The sequence below is a fragment of the Monodon monoceros genome, unplaced genomic scaffold (genome assembly GCF_005190385.1).
Source record: "Monodon monoceros isolate NGI ecotype Baffin Bay Population unplaced genomic scaffold, NGI_Narwhal_1 Super_Scaffold_2, whole genome shotgun sequence".
In the NCBI taxonomy this organism is placed as follows: Eukaryota; Metazoa; Chordata; class Mammalia; order Artiodactyla; family Monodontidae; genus Monodon; species Monodon monoceros.
The window spans coordinates 65,308,597-65,328,527 of NW_021703776.1; the positions used below are offsets into that span (position 1 = coordinate 65,308,597).

General features: G+C 38.2%; 1 protein-coding gene across 2 annotated transcripts in view; it reads left to right on the forward strand.

Annotated features, from left to right (window-relative positions):
- Positions 1–19,931, forward strand: part of DNAJB9 (DnaJ heat shock protein family (Hsp40) member B9) — a 244,903-nt gene that overhangs the window by 29,844 nt on the left and 195,128 nt on the right. For both annotated transcript variants that reach the window (XM_029233618.1, XM_029233617.1), the window contains exon 4: positions 9,426–9,543. In XM_029233618.1, the coding sequence (XP_029089451.1) occupies positions 9,426–9,543 (118 nt within the window). The remainder of the gene's footprint in view (positions 1–9,425; positions 9,544–19,931) is intronic.

The window sequence follows — 19,931 nt, forward strand, 5'->3', positions numbered from 1 at the left end:
TGTAATTGTCTAATAATTCCACCTTATAGATGGACCATAGCTAAACCATTTCCCTGTCATCAGATATTTACATACCTAGGTTTTTTGTTTTAACATTATCATATTGTGACATATTTTAGACCTAAAGTTTTGCACTCATCTCTGATGCTAGACTTCCGCGTGTACTTTGGAAAGCATAGTTTATACATGACCTATTTCATCCTTCTCATTCATCTGTCATCCTCCAAAAATAAACAAAAAAACCCTCTGTGACCTCATGCTCTGTCGTTTAGAAATATTTGGAAGGCTTTTAGGGAAAAAAATTAGAATGTTCTAAGGAAGAGTACTGTTGGTGTTACAAGCTATGCTTTGTTTTGAAAAAATAAAAAGCCACTTTGTGTTCTTTCTAACGGCTAGTTTAGGAAGCATGGGCTTAGGATTCTAGTCTGACTTGACCATCAGAGTAGCTCCTTGCTCAGCGCCATTCTTTCCCAATGGATCTGGCTTGTTCTGCCATCATAATGCCATCCACTGAATGCCATCCCTGCCATCCCTTCAATCTGAGCTCAAATGATCCTTCCTCCTTCATTCCTGTTCTTTTTGTTGTTGTTGGAGGGGAAATAAACATTTAAAGCTTTTGTGTGGCCCCCAGCAGGTGTCAATGGCATCCATGGATCCCAGCCCCAAGCTGTACAAAGTAGGAGTGAGGTGGTGCTGGCCATCTTGCTTAGCGGTGAAGCAGAGAGAATTCACAGCTGTTCCCTGCTAGCCTTCTTATCTCGTGAGTCTGTGAAGTGACAGTTTCCATGGGCTCGAAGTAGATGTTAGGAAAATTTTTAGCGTCCTCTGACCCTGGAAGCTGCTAATTAAAGTGTCACCAAGATGCTTCCATCGGCTCTGAGCTGGTTACACATACATTTGAAAGAGCTGCCCTTTCCCCTTTCTGTCTCTTGTACCCCATTGTGAGTGCTGTGGGTGGTCGGCAGATAATAACTGATAATAACCCTCTCCTATCCTTTCAAACCTCTACAGAAATGCAAATTGCTGCCTTCAGAAGAAAGCACACAGGCATATGAATTTTATATCAGCAGGGATTACCAATGAGTCATGCTTGATGTTGTTGTATAAACCATTCAGGTGGGAAGCCTAGCACTGCAATAAGAGAATACGGTGGGGAGTATCTCTCTTTCCTGAATGTTCAATTATCAGAGAGCACACAATACACACGCGTCCCAACCCACAAAAACAGACAATTACATAAAGTGTATGCCAAAATCTCCACAGGGAGGAAAGCTAAACTCTTCAAAATCAAATGTTTATCACAATGCAGAAGAGAAAAAATCTGGAAGGTGGCAAGCAGAATTAATACCTAAGTGCCAAAACTCATGCAGATGTGTGTTATTTATGCCCTTAATTGTTATTTCCAGTAGCTGTCTGGCTGCCAGTGCACCTGAGTTAAATACTGTAAAATAACAGATGTCACACATCACAAGAACAATAGGGAGTCAACATAAGCAGCAGCATAAATCTGATTACCTTAGGTACTAGGGAAGAAAAAAGAGGAAGTCCGCAAAAACGGATGAGCCCGTGGCTGTAATTTATAAAACAAATGATCCCATTCAAATATGTTCTACACTAATTATATATCTGCACTGAATATACTGAGAGACAAGCCATCCTGAAATAACAGCCTATTTGGGTAACAAAGTTTCCCTTCATTTTTAAAAGGACAAAGGAAAGGGGAGAATGAGAATGAATGAGAGGCAACAAAAGAAGAGAACCAAGTCAACCAGTGCCATTTTGTAGAGAAAGACATTTTGCAAGAAAAAGACTGAGAAGAACCTTCGATGTAAATTTTAAAAGCATCATTAATGATCCGGCAGAGAGAAGATGTTCCAATGAGGCTTACAATCTAGCACCAAATGATGGTGCTGAGAACACCACAGACGGAGATAGTTTACAAAGACGTAAGGGAGCTCAGAGATTTGAGAAAAAAAAAAAGGAAGTACAGGATACAACTGAGAAAAGTGAATGCAAACACACCACCCGGGAAAAAAAAATCTTAAATAAGGATACCTAGTTGGAGAAGAACTGTGTGTGGAGTGAAAGCTGATTGCAAATCCTATCAGAATTGCAAGGTAGTATTTCAACAGCTCCAAATGGTGAGAGTTCTCTCGGGGTTTTTAATGAAGAGGTGTCTTTTTTTTTTTTTTTTAATAAATTTACTTATTTTTGGCTGTGTTGGGTCTTCGTTGTTGGGTCTTCGTTGCTGCGCTTGGGCTTTCTCTAGTTGTGGCAAGCAGGGGCTTCTCTTTGTTGTGGTGCGTGAGATTCTCATTGTGGTGGCTTCTCTTGTTTCGGAGCTCAGGCTCTAGGCGCACGGGCTTCAGTAGTTGCAGCACATGGTCTCAGTAGTTGTGGTGCACAGGCTTAGTTGCTCCGCGGCATGTGGGATCTTCCTGGACCAGGACTCGAACCCGTGTCCCCTGCGTTGGCAGGCAGATTCTTAACCACTATGCCACCAGGGAAGTTTTGCAGAGGTGTGTCTTTATGAAGCATTGACAAAGGAACTCATGTCCCTCTTTACTAACATAAGGAGATCTTCATTACATAGCTGACTAAATGAACCTTGATCACGGTGTTGAGTACATTTGGGGTCGTGTAAATATGCACGTGTGGCTGAAACTGTTCTGATTCTATCATTTCTAGTTAAACAATTTAACAGAAATTTGATTATACCAACCTATAATTTTCAGAGCCTAAGAAACTATTTAAGGATAATAGCATTTACTAAATACCAGGCATTGTTGTAAGCACTTTACATATTTAACTAAATCCTTATAACCCCCCCAAGTAGGTGCAGTTGTTTTCCTCCTCATCAGATGTGGAAACCAGGATGCAGAGCTTAATGAAACATCCCTAAATCATACATTTAATAGACGGTGATTCTGGGATTCAAACCCAGGCAGACTGTTCATGACCTTTCAGCACTACACAGAACTTCTGTGTGTGGGTAGAAAAAGAGGCTTACTCCATAATTCCCTTCAATTTGTCAGATAAACTTTAACTCTGAATAGGACTGGAAAGGCTGATGATCTATGGCCAGGCTATACCATTCATCCTCCTGTATGCCTACATGTCTCCTCACTCCCAAATATCCAGTTCCCTCCCAAAGGTGATCCAAGTGGTCTGCCAAGACACGGAGTCAAACGTTAAAGTCTGTGGCTCCAGTACCGGGACCTTTTTCATCTTTGGCCCATTGAGCTGCGATGGTCTTTGAGAGACATGGACATGCCAGAGACTATGAAAAGCTTTTATAGATCTAAGTATCCCTCATGAATTTTGTCATTCAGTTGAGAAATTAAAACTAGTTAATTCTGGGAGGTTACTAAAAACAACTGAAGTAATATAATTTTTGAAACATACTCCATTGAAAACATACATTAGTATATGTTATTTATGAAACGTTGGTTTCTTTGCAAACACTCTTTGTCCCCACAGAACCATGAAGTACAGATAGCTGCCCCCATGACAGTGTTTTGAAGGAATCAATAAAATTGTGACTATCAAAGAATACATTTCTCACTGGGCTGCCATGATGCTATTCTGTTTTCCTCCCTGTCTTGAGTCTCCCAGCATTAGAGTCATGACAAAAGCACACTGCCTCTGAAATGGCATCACTCAAATCCATATGCAAAGCATGATGAGTGTCTTGTAACTGACCAAGTTCCCTTCCCTGCATTGGCACCTGTGAACCTCAGAGTCAGAGTTGTGACACAGCCTTGATAAGTGTTGCTCTTTAATCTCTCACCATCTTTCCTATTCTTAACATTTACCCAGTCTCTTGACTTATTATTTTACTGTTATGGGCTGAATTGTGCCCCATGAAAATTGGTACGTTGACATCCTAACCCCCAGTACCTCAGACTATGACTATGTTTGGAGACAGAATCTTTAAAGAGGTGATTAAGTTAAAATGAGGTAATTAGGGTGGGCCCTAGTCCAATATGATTGGTTTCCTCATAAGAGGAAATTTAGACACAAACATGTACAGAAGAAAGACCATGTGAAGTCACAGAGAGAAGATGGCCATTTATAAGTCAAGTAAGAAGAAACCAATCTGAATTGTGAGAAAACAAATTTCTGTGGTTTAAGCCTTCCAATCTGTGGTACTTTGTTAGGTCCACCTGTTATGGACTGAATTGTGCCCCCCCAAAGCCAGGAAGACAGGCCCAACCAGAAAACAATCCTGATGGCACCTTGATCTTGAAATTCTAGCCTCAAGAACTGTGAGAAAATTAATTTTTGCTCATAATTACTAAGCTCTCATTTCTCTGAGTGGGGCTTAGGAGTAAACAAGTCAATGGAAATGAACCCTGCTTTTGAGAAGGATGGAGCAGATGGACCAGAAAACAGAGTCTGAGCTCCAACTGGGAACTGCTGTGTTTGGGTCATTGCAGTGGACTGAATGTTTGTGTTCCCCCAAGTTCGTATGTTGAAATCCTAAGCCTCAGTGTAGTAGCATAATGAGGTGGAGTCTTTGGGAGGTAATTAGGTCATGAGCCCTCATAAATGGGGTGAGTGTCCCTATAAGAGAGGCCCTTGTTCTCTTTTAGCCACGTGAGGATACAATGAGTAGTTGGCAGTCTGCAGCCTGGACAAGAGCTGTCACTAGAACCCATCCATACTGGCACCCTGATCTGGGGCTTCCAACCTCCAGAACTGTGAGAAATAAGTTTCTGTTGTTTATAAGTCAAGCCACGCAGTCTGTGGTACTTTGTTACGGCAATCCACACTGACTAAGGTGTGTAGGAACTGACTGGACTTGCCTCTTTAACTCTAGCATGGGAGCCTTAGTGGTGACCCAGCCCAGTGATGGTCCAAAAAGACTTGTTTTAGGGTGAATCTGCTGCCAGCCACATCCACCCTGAGCCAGAGTGTCACAATCCCAAGGATAATTTTCCATGGGACTGGGAGAGTTGGAGATTAGATAGACTACAGGTTTGGTACCACTTATTGATTCTTTTACTTCATCTGAGAAATACCTTTCACCTTTTAAGAGACTGAGGTTGAATTCTCAGTTCAGTAGGTTCAAGTGATGAGATCAAAAGGATTATGCTCAACATTTTATGCTTGTTTCATGTCTCCTGGCTCACTCAGAGATCATCCAGAATGAGAGGCTGGAAATAAGCTGATAGAATTAAAATGTAGCGTGTGGCATATCCAGAGAAAAATAAGCTCTAAGACAGAATTGTGTGCCTGAGTCTGCCTACTACAGGTGTCTTTAATCAGTCAAGTGAGATACCTGGCATAGGTTTTCTAGTATAAGAATACCTAGATTAGCAGCAGCACAGCACAGGGAGATCAGCTCGGTGCTTTGCGACGACCTAGAGGGGTGGGATAGGGAGGGTGGGAGGGAGACGCAAGAGGGAGGGGATACGGGGATATATGTATGCATATGGCTGATTCACTTTGTTGTACAACAGAAACTAATACAGCATTGTGAAGCAGTTATGCTCCAATAAAGATGTATTTAAAAAAAAGAATGCCTAGATTCATTATTTAGTTATATACGTATATATTATGCAGCATATATAAAGGTTTATTATATATATGCATATATATATATATATATATGTATACAGAGAGAGAGAGGGGGAGAGAGAGAAAGAGAGAGAATGAGAGAATTTATTGGAGGGATTCATCACAGAATGTATAGGCTTAGACATACGATGGCTTCTACACAATCCCAGAGTGAAAACGGAAACCAGGGCAGTCTGGTAGGTCTCTAGACAGTGGAAACTATCTGACCATCTTTTACAGGCCCTGCTTCTGGAATGAATGTGACCCAAACTTTATTTTTTTAAACTAAAAAAAAAAATCACTCTTCTCAAAGTGCAAAGTCCAGAGAGAGAGGGTCACACTCCATGACTTTGTGCCAAATCTCTGCTTAGGGTAAGGTACAGTTCCACTAAGACTTCACAGAGAGGTGAAGAAGTCATTCCTCTAAAGGCAATTAGGATAACAGTAGAAAGAGGGAATGAATCTCGTTTAGCCAAACAATGATAATAACAATGACAACAATAATGACAACAAATGTCCGCTAGATTCTAAGACCTTCTTGTTTTGGATCTGGTGATCCGCCCAGGGTGACTCCTTTTCAGTGTGTTTCAGGCTGTTCTTGGCACCCTGTCTGAAAGAGGATGTCGACCTCTTGCTTTAAAAATCTATGTAACTGATCATAAAGGGTTGTTAGCATTATTTAAGCTCTGGCCCAGAGCATAGTTTTAAGGACTGAATTATCATCTGCTGATGTTCAGGGCGTGATGTCTTATCACTGTCTTCCCGGCTGTGCTGGATGCCTGCTTTGCTAGTTCATGGAGGAAGCAGGGTGGTGTGAAGCTGCCCCTCTGCACCTTACTCTGTGTCTATGTGCTTTTAGCTGGCTTCTCTCTTGTTGTCAGGCTACTCTGCCCCAAGGCTAGGTGATGAGGGCTTTCAACTCATCTTGCTGGGAATGACATTTAGTTTTGGTTTAGGCACAGCCTGTCTACATCATGTAGGCTAGCATATGTTACTTGGGAAGGAAGAAGATTCTGAGGGTTCATAGTACTCCCAGGAATGATTTTTCTCAAATTAATTAGCTGTCACTTCGAAGGGGAAGCATAGTAGTCATAAACTGTGGGTGGATAGGTAATAGTAACAAGTATACAGGAAGGCCACCTTCATGGGTCCCTGAGCAGCCCCAGGAATGCAGGGGTCTAGAATGGTAGGGCTTCCTCACTTCACTGTCAGAGCATTTATGTTCATTCTCACCCCTCAGCACTTCACTTCCCTTATTAAGTACCCATAATCCTGCTTCTCTTTCTCAGGTCTTGTCAGAGCAGACAAAAGGTAGTTTAATAAACACCAACACACACCAAGGTGCTAAGAACTGGGTGGACTGCTCTTCCAAGGCGAAAGTGCATTTTTAAATGGTAGAGCAATTTGTAGCACAATGGAATCAACTCTTTTGGTGGGATTTAGCTAACATAGTAGGGGGGAAAATATTACTGGACAATGGGGGTCTTCTTCATATCTTTGAAAGTGTACTTTATTGACCATTTCCTGATTCTGAACATGTGCAACCTTAGTGTGGGGCCATACAGCTATTGTGGAGAGAGGGAAATAACACTGATCAAGAAAAGGGGCCCAGTTTCCTTTGGCTGCAAACAAGTTCTGTGCTTTAAGGGAAGGGCTAGTGGAAGAAAAGCTGGAAAAGCTGGTTTGAATGGCATTTAGCTAACAAAATTCTCTCCTCTCTTAGCTCTCCTTAACCCCAGAAGAGATCACACTTTTTACCATCATACAAAGACCAAACCGGTCAATATACACTTAGAGAGCCTACGCAGATAAACCATAAACTAATCGAGGGCAATGATTATACTTTCAACTCCTTTGTATAACACCATCCACCCTTATTTATTCAATTCATTTAGCAAACGTTTATTGAGTGTCTACTATTTGCCAGACACTATGCTAGATGTTAGTGATTCTACATGATTAAGTTGTGGTTTCTCTCCTTAGAGAGTGCACAGTCTAGCGAGGAAGACAGATGGGCACACGATAATTTTAAAACAATGTGTGAAGTGCATTCTTAGCTATAGGAATAAATTGCTATTGTATCATTGAAGAGGAAGAACTAATTCTGTCTAGCTTTAGAGACACTCTGGCATTTGAGCTGGTCCTTGAAGGACAAGAAGATTTCTCAGTATCTCATTAGCTCAGCATCCTGAATATAGAAAAGATGGAGGCAACTAGAATTACTTGAAAGTGGAGTCCATTGTTGTTTTTCTCAGGTTTCGTCTGGACTGAGGTTGAATCAGTTCATCTCATTAATGAAACCCCTGCATGGTTCTAGTACGGCATCATTCGGCCACATAATCAATGTTCCTGAGATTATCACACAGACACCGTATAGGAGTTGAGAACTTGACCTATTATGGATGCAAACGTAGTTAGGTGTTGAAATTGTCATTTCTCCTTTTTTTTTTTACTTTCGAGGGGTTTTGTATTTTTTTTTTTTTTGCTCTACGCGGGCCTCTCACTGTTGTGGCCTCTACCGTTGCAGAGCACAGGCTCCGGACGCGCAGGCTCAGCAGCCATGGCTCACGGGCCCAGCCACTCCACGGCATGTGGGATCTTCCCGGACCGGGGCACGAACCCGTGTCCCCTGCATCGGCAGGCGGACTCTCAACCACTGCGCCACCAGGGAAGCCCAGGGGTTTTGTATTTTTAAGTTGTCAGTCTTGATACCACACTCATAACACCAGTAATTCAACCCAAGTACATCCTCATGGGTGACTGAAATGTGTTGCTGTGGTGACACAATCTGGCACCACTGAGCAGTCAACTCTAGAGCTGCAAATTTTAGATTTTACAATGAAATTTTGATCAAACTGGGATTTTTTTTTTCTTCTAGTGATAGTTATCCATTAAGTAGCACAGTATTTACAAAATAAATGGTGAGAAGCCCACCACAAATTCTCTGTGTAGTTTTAGCGACTTTATTTTTAGCAGTAACAATCACATTATTCTGATGTATTGAATTTCTTTTTTCGGGCACTCTAAAAAAACTAACAGTTGAATGTTGTTTGAAAAAATTTATTGACTGGCTACTCCCATCAGTTGTTTTCGTCTGCATCTAGATAAGGAAAAGAACAAATCCTACCAACTATTAGGTTTTTCAAAAAGATAGGCATTTGGATGATACTCAGAAACAATGAGATGATTGAATCTGTCAATTTCTGTTTAAACTTGATACTGGGTATAAATAAGCCTTTGCTGTTGTTCACTGTCAACCTTTAGATTTCAAAAATAGTAAAATTCTAATTTTCACCACAAGGAGGAAGTAGAGCACTAAGATTGTTATGCAATGGAGCCTAATGAAAAATATAGCGTATTTGTATTAAGAAAAACTGTAATCTGTAGCAAAAAAAATAAGAACTTTAAAAAAAAATCTTGACTAGAATTTAGTAATCTTTGTGGATTCGTATTCACATTAATTTCAGCCTCTTTATAGTTTGTAAATTTTCTGCAGATTTCATCTTTGAGCTAAACGTACGGTTTATGAAATGGACAAAGAAAAGACATAACAATTATCAGTGAAGGGAAATACTTCACATTTCATCTTAAATGATAGCATGTATATTCTCAAATATTTTGAGGTGATTATCAATTTTTTTTTAAGATAGCTGGGTGGGAAGTGTATATTTTTGAGGCTGCAACATCAGTGGAAAATATTCAATAGATCCGCCAAAGTAGTTGCATGATAAGGTTTAGCATTTAAACAGAGCCTAAACTTCTTTGAAAAGGTAAATATTTAATCTGTTTTTCTGGTCTTGCTTGTAGTTCAGGCAAACCTTCTAATTCTTGTCAAGTCTGATTAAATGTTCTTTTCCTTCAAGAAACATTCCTGATCTCATTGGACCTGAAGCGGATGACTTTTCTTTCGTGTGCATCAGAATCCCCTGGAAAAGTTCTGCAAACAGATTGTAGGCTTCTTCCCCCAGAGTTCCTGGTTTGGTAAGTCTGGGAAAGGGCCTGAGAATATGTACTTCTAACAAGTGCCAGGTAGTGCTGATGCTGTGGGTCTGGGACCACACTTTGAGAACCATTGTTTTAGCATGTATTCACTCAGTTTATGCTATCACATACTATTGCAGCAAAGTAAAGAATGTTACCTATTTGTTTGTTATGCTGGAATTTGGTTTGGCTCAGTATTGTTTGAAACCAGGTGGCTGTTGACTGTGGCTCAGTAAGTTTTCTCAGCCCTGCAGTTGGATATATTTATTAGGGTTTGACATGAATATTGCCCCACATCTTTGGGTATATTGGTTTCTCACGACACTTTGTGTGTGTATGTTGTGTCTTTCTGGGCACACTTGAAGTCACTTGAAGTGGGCTGGGCCTTTTGTTCTGTGCTTGCCCTTAGAGCCCCCTAGAGCTAATTACAGTGCTTGTTCTATACCATGTGTGTACCCAAACCTTCATGACTGAAGACAAGTTAAAATATCAGTACATATGCTATTTAATGAGTAATTCTTGCCAGAAATACTAGTACTGATATAAAATGAGAATTAGGGAAGTGTTTGGTCTGAATCATTCAGCCTATATATCTATAGTCATTAGTTAAATGGAAATTGTTAATTGTCTATATTTCTTTACCTTTTGCCTCAGTGAAAGAAAAAATGAGCCTAACATTGTGTTGGGTATCAGCAGACTTCTATTGTTTTGGTCTCCAGTTTAGTGGGTAAATTGTAGCAACGTGATCTTTAGCCTTCCAGAGTAAGATGAAAATAGCCACACTTACCTAAATAGATCCATTGAAAATGCAACCAGCAGCAGCAACAACAGAATCCTTTGTAAATATAAAGTGCCATAAATATATTTAGTAAAGAGAATCAATTCCATATTATGGGTTTTACTGGTCAGATCTATTTCTTTACAAACCACACTTCTAGAAATAGAAGAATTATAAGCAGAAATGCATGGATCCACTGAGGACAATATAATACAATGGCAACAATTTAAATATACTGAAGATTAAAGCTGGCTATTTACCAGCATGGCGTAATGGGTATAGGACTTTATAAGGCACATGTTCTAGTTGCTTAACAAATCAGTGCAGGCAATGCGATTAATCTGGTAGGCCCCATACACTCTGCCACTGATTCCTTGATTCACAGTAAGCAACACATCCTTCGGAGGTTCTAGAAGTATGTGTAATCCCTGCAAAACAAGCTGTGGGATTCTAATTTCGAAATCATCACTGTCTTCTCTCTAGCTTAGGTGAAAGTACAAGATACCCTGAAGGGTTGTAGGAAGATACTGGATTCTTCTCTAATATTCCAACCCTACAGGGCACTGAATAAAAAGGATTCTTCTTTGAGGGCCACTGTAAGAGTGTTTATGAAATGTTTTGAGACCTCAGATGAAGGCATGATATTCCACATGTTGGTACGCTCTTGTCAAAGCAAGATTTTCGATAATTTTTTTTTTTAATGAGGAGAAATGAAAGAGTTCTATTTGACCTGCAGAATGTGTTCTTGAATGATCCACGCTTACCAAGATGGCTATTTCTAGTCATCCCTGTCTGATGGTGGTTTGTAATTACAAGTGATTAAAGAGGGACAGGTCACAGCTGCTGGATGAGGCTGAGCACAGGCTTCCAAAGCAGCATCACACACCTACCTGCTGGTCCTGGCTGTGCGGCTCAACCTCTTAAACATTTGTCCACTGACTCCTTTTGCCCCTCTCTTGATGTTTGGCTGATTCATTTCGGTTTCCCTGCTCATGTTTGCCATTTCCTCACTTCAGCCAGTGCTCCTGAGGGCTTCTGGCAGAAGCATGGGCTGTGAAGTTATATTGCCTGGATTTGTTTCTGATTCCACCACTGGCTTTCTGAGTCTCAGTTTCCCTCTCCCTAACAGGGAGATAGAAACTATCAAAACATGCTGCCAAGATTTGCTGAGATAAACACAATTCCTGGCAAATATCTGTGCTCAACATATGGCAGTTGTAGTTATGACTAATTAGGTGTTAGTGCTTTTAGCTCGACCCTGTGTTACTTTGGCCACATGACTTGTGCTGCTTTCTCCTGCCCAATTCTGTGGCACTGATGTCCTGTCCCAGCTTTTCTTGAGCTGGGTGTATCCTCTGCTTCTCTTATAGCCCCCTTGCTTCCTCTCTTGGGGTTAGGGCTCCTGGGGTTAGGAGAGCTTCTGCTTTTCTGTTAGCACCAATATCATTATGCTTCAGTCTCAGACAACGGCAAGCACTCTTCAGATTTTACCACATAAGGGGCCGGATAGGCAGTGGAACTGACCCATTGGTTTTGTCATCTGAGTAAACAGATGATCAACTTCTGAAAGATTTGATTTTAGAAATCAATATTCATTATCAATGTGGTTAAAGTGACTGAATGGGTTGGCTGTTGTCCCACTGATTACTCATTGATTAATTGGTTGTATGACCTCAGCATTCCTATTTTGTGAACAATTATTCCAACCCCAGCAAAGAAGACATTAAACTTCTTTTGTCTCCAGCCAAGTTTTAGGTGTAACCGTTATGTGTTTTAATTTTATGCCTTCTTTTAGAGAAACCTCATTCAGTTGATTAGCTTGAAATATTTTCTGTACCCTAAAGCCAACTCATTTTGCTATTCTGTAGGTTAGAGAGGTCAGGCTTCTGGCGTCTGGAAGAGGCAGGCAACAAAGCTCAGAGAATTTATTTTCTGCTCATACAGAACTAGTGGATGGAGGATTTCCTCCTTGTGAAGCTTTGTAGGACACATTTTGGCACTCTAGAGAATTGGCAGGGAAAAAAGTAGGGTTAAATAATGAAGAACATTGCACACTGTGAAAAAAAGAGCTTAAAGAAAGATTTTTACCTAAGGAATAAGGTATAGCAATGTGGCTCTGTTTTCAGATGAATCGATTTTAGCTTGTCCTTTAACAATAAGTAAATGAGGAACTTCAATCTCCATTAATTTGAATACCTGTACTACATCACTGTAACCAATGGTTTGTTCTTTTGTCCCACGAATGAGCTGAACACAGGGCCTTACTTTAATATAAAGTGTACTGATTTTGTTGGATTCTATTGCATTCTCATGCTGCTGAAAAGTCTCTTTCATGCTCAAATTCCACTGTGTTTTCAATGTCAGATTTTCTTCTTTCAAAAGGAAAAGGGTCCCCTGTGGAAATTTATGAAAGCTGACACATTTTCTTATAAAATATCCTTCTGAGACCATATGGTTTATTGGTAAGCACATATTTTTGGACCTTTTAAAGTGAGTATTATGAAATTAATGTGAGATGTTTTTAGAAAAGTGAATGCTGTTGACTCAGTAGGGCAGAATGCCTGTCTCCTTTGTGGTTGTTACTCTTTATAATTCCCTGCAAAAGGCATTTTCAGATAATTAAAAAAGGTATTTGGAGCAAAAATACTTATCAAAAGAGGTTATATAACACATGCACAGCAGCCACTTGTCAAAGTTAAATATACCTGTTTCTTTCCCCCCAATTAGATCTATTACCACCTAATTGCTTGGAAAATTCATTTTCTTTTTCTCAAATCACAGCGTTAATTGAGGTCTGAAAGCTCACCAAGTGCCTCTTAAATCAGTAAACCTAACTTTTTTTTTTTTTTTTTGGTTCTTCTATAATTTATCTTTGTGGCTAAGGGCATATTGTTTTCTTTGAGACAGTTATGGCAGTCAGTACTGGGAGTAAAACCTCTTACTTTGAGAAATAAGAAAACTGGGAGCATGTCTCATGTTTCTGATAATGTACAATGAGGCCAAGAATTCACAGCAAAGTGAATAAATGTTGATGCAAGCATATTATTTAGTCACACTGAAACCAAAAGATTTTTAACAAGTTTATGTATTTTATCCTTAATGTCAAGATGTGAAACTCAAATCTGTTCTTCATTCTGACTATGGAAATCTGCCCTTTATGTAACCATCATCAAGAGTATCATATGTGTAATATATACAACCTTATTCCTTGTTATATAAACCCTGAAGAATGTACATAACAAGAAATGACTTTCTTTTTTTGTAGATTTTTTTAAAATTTATTTTTTATTGAAGTATAATTGAATTACAATGTTGTGTTAATTACTGCTGTACAGCAGAGTGACTCAGTTATACATGTATATACACTCTTTGTCATATTCTTTTCCATTATGGTTTATCACAGGATATTGAACATAGTTCCCTGTGCTATAAGTAGCACCTTGTTGTTTATCCATTCTATGTATACCAGTTTGCATCTGCTAAATAAACCAAAACTGAAAATTATTTCTTGGGATTAGCAGATACAAGCAATAATTTTCAGATTTGGTTTATGACATATCAAGCATCAATGGTGATTAGAATATCTAAATTGGTGTCTGAAACTAGAATTAATTTTAATTATATAAAACAGATGAGAATAAATGTGATTTTTTTTAATGAATATAGAAGCAATCATTCAGTTTAGGGTTGCTATTTTAAGGGATTACCTTGGGAAGCTGTAAACAAATTTGAAAAAAATCTATTTTTCAAAATGTTTTTAAAACCCCTCTATCAGAATTGCTTCAAAGTTAGTTTATGACCTGTTTTGCCTTATTACTTTATTTATTTTTCAAAATTTTAAGAGTTTATTTGAGCAAAAAAGTCAATTGGAATTGGGCAGTGCCAAACCGAAAGTGGTTAGGAGCTCAGGGAGATAATTTTCTAGGGAAGAGGGAGAAGTGGCCTCCGTGTTGAATTAATTTAACAATTCCCCCATTTTGGTCATCCTCTGTTACATGAGATATTGACCAAAAATTTAGTATTAGCGCTACTCTCAGTCACCATCAGAGTTAAGTTGTTCTTGTCTCATTGTGAAACTCATAGGTTACGATGTCAGATCTGTGGAAGAGATTGTTTCTGCTGTTCATCTTGTTTCTGTTTCTCCAAGCATTGTGAGACCATCTAGTGTACTACTGGTGGCTGTGGACATGCATTTAAGACTTTTGAGAGAGCATAGTGCACCAGGGAGACTACAATGATAGCTATTAGGAAGATAATACCAAGAGAATGATGTATACTCCTTAGCCAGGGCCCCCGTGAACCAAACCAGTTGGTATCAAATAAATCAAAGAATATACCTGAAGGGGCAACAGTCTGATTTAGCCAAGCGGTTTATTTGTTTATTTCCTCTCTTTGCTACAATACCACAGGTGTTGATCCAGGTAAAGCAGAAAGTATTTGCTATGGCACAGACTCCTCTTTGTTCAGCCAAGAAGTAATCTAAAGCAATCCTATTATCTAAAACCACCTTAGCAAGAAAATATAGGCACTTTTGTTGTTCAGCTATGGGCTTAGCAGTAAATTAAGCAACATTTGCCAAAGTTAAGGAGCTCTGTCTTCCCGTGCGCTAACAGAGAGAAAAACCAAGTAGTGAAAAGGCAAAGGAATAAAGTTTTATATTGGAGATGAAGATCTTGATCTCTGAGTTTGGGAGAGCTGTCTACCTGAGAATGCCATCTGCTTCTGGGGAGGAACCTCCCTAGACGATTTTAATTTTAGATCTCCAGCTAGTGTGTAGTTCCAAGAGTCTAGAGGAGCCCATTTTAATTAGGGGAAGTGGACCCAAGGTTCAAGTCCCTGAAGTTCGGCTGCCTTCTGGACAGTGAGGGGTACCTGGTATGGTCCCTGCCAGGGAGGTTAAAGGGCAGTCTTTGTTCTTAGTGATTCCAATTCAAAAAGGGTGGGAGAAAATTGGAAATGTTAGTCTGGAGAGTTGTAGCCAGTTAATTGAGGATACTAGAAGAATTCAGGATCTAGTTTGGTTTATAGATATATAACAAAACCTCAAAGACAATAAATGGAACTAGAATCTGATATCCACAAGGTTGTGTTATAATTTTCTACTGAAACATAAGTTTTGTTTTTTACAAACACCCTCATTTCTATCAAAGATAATCACAGCAAGACTAATTTGTTTGCAAAATAAGTCTAGTCTCATTAAATTTGGCCTGCTTATTTATGTAAATGTAGCAAGAATAGTGATTGACCATGTATACTCATTTTAAATCTGCTTTGCTGGAATTTTTCATAAGTTTTATTGGCTCCTTAAAGTCAACCTTAGTTCCTTAAAACTGTTTGGTCATATCTGATTTTATGGAATTCTCAAATATGATATTCCAGTCAAAGCCTTGGTAATATAACCAATGTTTCCAATCATGTCTTGTTACAAGGAGACCAGATCCTTATTGAAGTTATGCAAACAACTATATTGCTATGAAAAGAAAAATACTCAATAAATTTCTGTATTCTGGAGGGATTAGGTAGGGAGAAAAATTAAATATTTCAGTTCTGTTTACAGAGGTGTACTTTATAAAATTACTGTAAGTCATAGATATCTTAAGAGAAAAAAGAAAAAATTTTCCTTAAATCTGGAAAAACAAAACATTAAGGAACCAGTAATGTTTCAAAGCAAAAGTTGTAAAAAATTCATAATCATCCTCATCAGTTTATTCAGTCCCATATTATTAATATTATTCTGCTTGAAGCCAGTTTTTCCTAATGGAAATTCTTACCCAGTTCAGTTTTACCCAGTTTTACCCAATTCTTACCCAGTTCTAGAATATTTGTCAAAGTCCGTTCTATGAATCTCTCTGAAGATTAGGTACCTCAAAATACATCAGAGTAAAACAGTAACTATATGTAAATGAAAAAAGGCTAAAAAATGGCCATGGTTGAAGATCTGATGAGAGTTCATTTGACAAAGAAATTTAGTTATTTTTGTGGCATATAATAATTTTAGATAATAATTGGACAATGACAGTATTGACAAATTTCTAAAGACTTTAGACAATTTCTGAAATAGCTATGTCAACAACATATATCCCTATACAGATAACATAAGGAGGATTATCATCACTTCTTACTTGACAGTGCTCCCATGTAATTTAACATACAAAATCAATCTCATTAGCTTAACATCTCTCTTTTACAAGGTGAGAGACAAATTCTTTGAGGTTTTTCAGAGGTCTTCTGGAAAATCTCAAAGTTGCTCTGAGGTAAAAAAGACTCCATTTAGAATTTGATTTTGGGAAGTTGTCAAATGTCAGAAGGTTTGGACATTTGACTATGTTGGATGTGAGATTATAAAATAATACTAAATTATTTATTTAACCAAAGTGGTAATAAAAGACTTCAAAGGCAAATACAGAAGGTTACATATTTGTGAACAAAACTTAATTCTTTTAATATTCAGAAGACTGGGCTGATAAAGACAACATGAAGCACAATAAATTATTTTGGTAAGACACAAAACCTTTGCTTTCCAAGTAGATTACGTGGAAAAAAAAACAACTTTCACAATCTCTTATCAAGATCAGACCAATAGTCCAATAAAACTTTGTCCTTTTGACAGAGAAAACCAAATTCAAATTTTACACCAGTGTACTTTTGCTATTAAAACTTATTCTTTAAAAACTTAAATAAATCCATTCCAATTTTAGTTCGTTTGATCACTCATAAAATTCCTTTTCCAATACTCCTTTTCCAATACTCCTTTTCCATACTCCTACAACAAATTGTTTTAAATAAATTTATTTATTTTATTTATTTATTTTTGGCTGCGTTGAGTCTTCGTTGCTGCATGTGGGCTCTCTCTAGTTTGTGGGGAGTTGGGGCTACTCTTTGTTGTGGTGTGCGGCCTTCTCACTGTGATATCCATTCAGGTTTTGTCCCATGGTTCTTCTCTTTGTCATTTTGGAACAACCAGTCATGTTACTTTCCTTACCTACTTTTCATACATAGTTGTTTCCTTTCACCATTATTATTTCTAAGTAGTTTTAATTAAACACATTGATTAGATTTCTTAAATCGTAGAATCCTTTATTTCTAGTGGAAACTAAGAAGTAAGTAATTGTGAACTGTTTGTTACACTAGCATTTTGTAGATTGGCAAGTTTATAAATATATTTTACAACTTCTAGAAGTATATTCTTCCTCATAGTAAATTTTTCAATGTGGCGCAAAACACGTTTACTAATAGACCAATATATCTTTACTTCATCTGTAAAAGGAAGCCAAGAGTAGATAAACCTATGTTCAGCAATTAACATTTCAGTATTTTATCGTACTTGGAAATAATCTAGATAGTCAATGAATATATATCATTCAACTTATCTCAGTATAACTTTAAGGTTTCAAATTACCAAAAAGATTTTGGAAATTATTTTTGAGTAGACATAAAGCATAATTATTGTTGAAAAGTTTATTTATAAACTTACTTACATCTATTTAATTTACTTGTTCTTAATAATAATGTTTAGACCATTCATGAAAATTTCATGAGACATTAGACAGCTAACCATCATCTAAGTCATCTTTCTTGGGTGCAAATTCTGTAACAGAAAAAACGTGAGCTTATCTGATTTTTAGTAAACCTAGGTAGAATAAAAGAATTATATTTAATGCTTATAATTCTAAAGGCAAGCCCATTGTAATTAAACCAATAAACTTTAGCTTTTATCCTAGATCATGTGAACTTGAAAAACATTTGGGTTAGTTTCTATATTTCTGAGAGTATACTTGATTTATGTAAGTTTTTGTTTGTCTTTAAGTAAATTAAATAGAGCTCTTGACAAATTAATTTTGGCAATATCATCCAGAGGTAGAAAAATTTCACACAACTATAACATATATACAAAGATATACAGATGCATTGATTTTATAGTTTTTGTTTTAAAATCTTACCCATGAGACAGGTGCAACAATGCAAAACTCTCTAGTTTATAAAAGAATGGTTGGTTGTATTTCTGGCAGATAGAATAAGTTAAGGTTACCTGCTCAGATGGCTAAAGTTTTTACTACCAATATTTGTGAAAAAAACTTGAGACTTTTTATTCACTTCATTTCCAAATAGCTTAATTTTTTTTCTCTGATAAGAATTATCTCTCATTGCATTTCAAGAGCTGGCTCTGGGTTCCTAAAGACCAGGAAGAACATTTACATCTCAAAGGCACAGGGAAAGGCTGTAAGTTTCTCCAAAAAAGGGCTTTTGTTTCCTAAATTCAGATCTTTTACAACATCTGCAAGCCTTTTGAGATAAATAGGGAAGTTTGGGTGTTTGGTAAAAAGATAGGTAGGTTTTGAATTGTTGCTACAACTGCATTTCTGTTCTTGTAAAGACTCAGTTGTAAGACAAGTACAATTTTTAAAAATTCCTTAAAGAATTGGGTTGCAACCTAAGTAATTTCAAGTTGCTGACCCCACCGTCCAGCCACATTACCCTCAATTTCCTCTTTTATATTGGGGAGAAGATTTTCCAACTAAGATGGAAATCAAAAGATTCCTATGTTCTAGATTTAGAGCTGTGATTCTTTGGAATGTTTTAGTAATCCTTCCACAGTGGCTTCAGAATGTTTTTCTTTCCCTTTGGGTACATAGTTTCATTTTAGATTAGGCGAGAAGGTCTACAAAACAGTTCTTATCAGGCTCTGAATGTCAGCTTCCAATTAGATCAACTTCTGACCATAGAGCTACTTAAAAAAAAAAAAAAACACCTCTTGAATAGCAGTAAATATTCCGAAGTATTGAACAACCCCATGGACGCAAGAGGGGTCCCCAACGAGGGTGCAAAAGATATTACCCTTCCAAGATCTAGAGCCACTCCCAAAGATAACCAAAAGAATGAAAGACTTAGACAATTCCCCTGAGAGCTGGGAACGGTCGGTAGGACCCTAGCTGCAAATGGAGTGCAACTCACAGTTCTGTCTGGCCATATTTTGGGGTCCTGCAACCTGATGGTTGCCAAGCCAACCTCTCAGGACACAAAATGAGACAGGAAGACAATAGCTGCCCCTGGGAGAGAAAGGATCAATAATCAATGATTTCCCCTGCCAATCTAAATTTGGAAAAGAAGGAACTACGTAAAATTTTAGCTTCCTCTTTTGACCAGGCACCACAGAGAGATCCGGGGGAGCTGACTTTGGTGAGGATTCTCACCCTTTGCCAGCTTCTGCAATTTTCCCAGGATCCCATCTGCAGGTCGCATCCTGGTCACCAGAAACTGTAAAGGAGGAAAAATAATTTCCCCTTTATTCTTTTTAGCAAGTGCCTGAGTGAAACTCCTTTGTCTCGAGGACACCTGTGTAAATGGATAAGCCTACCTAAGATGGTTAAAAGTTCTCTACTGTAGACACTGTAATTCAAGATTATCTTTGGTAAAGTTAACCTACTTGTTTAGCCTCAAAATAATTTTATTCACCTGAGGCCGCACGCTGTACCCAGTCCAGGTTTAAGCTGGATCCAGTCCAGATCATGTCCAGTTTCTAAGTTGAACTTAGTCCAACCCCAGACCCAGTCTAACTCTGGCCAGGTTCTGGACCCAGTCCAGAAAAAGAAATGCTCAGACAAAGTCTGAG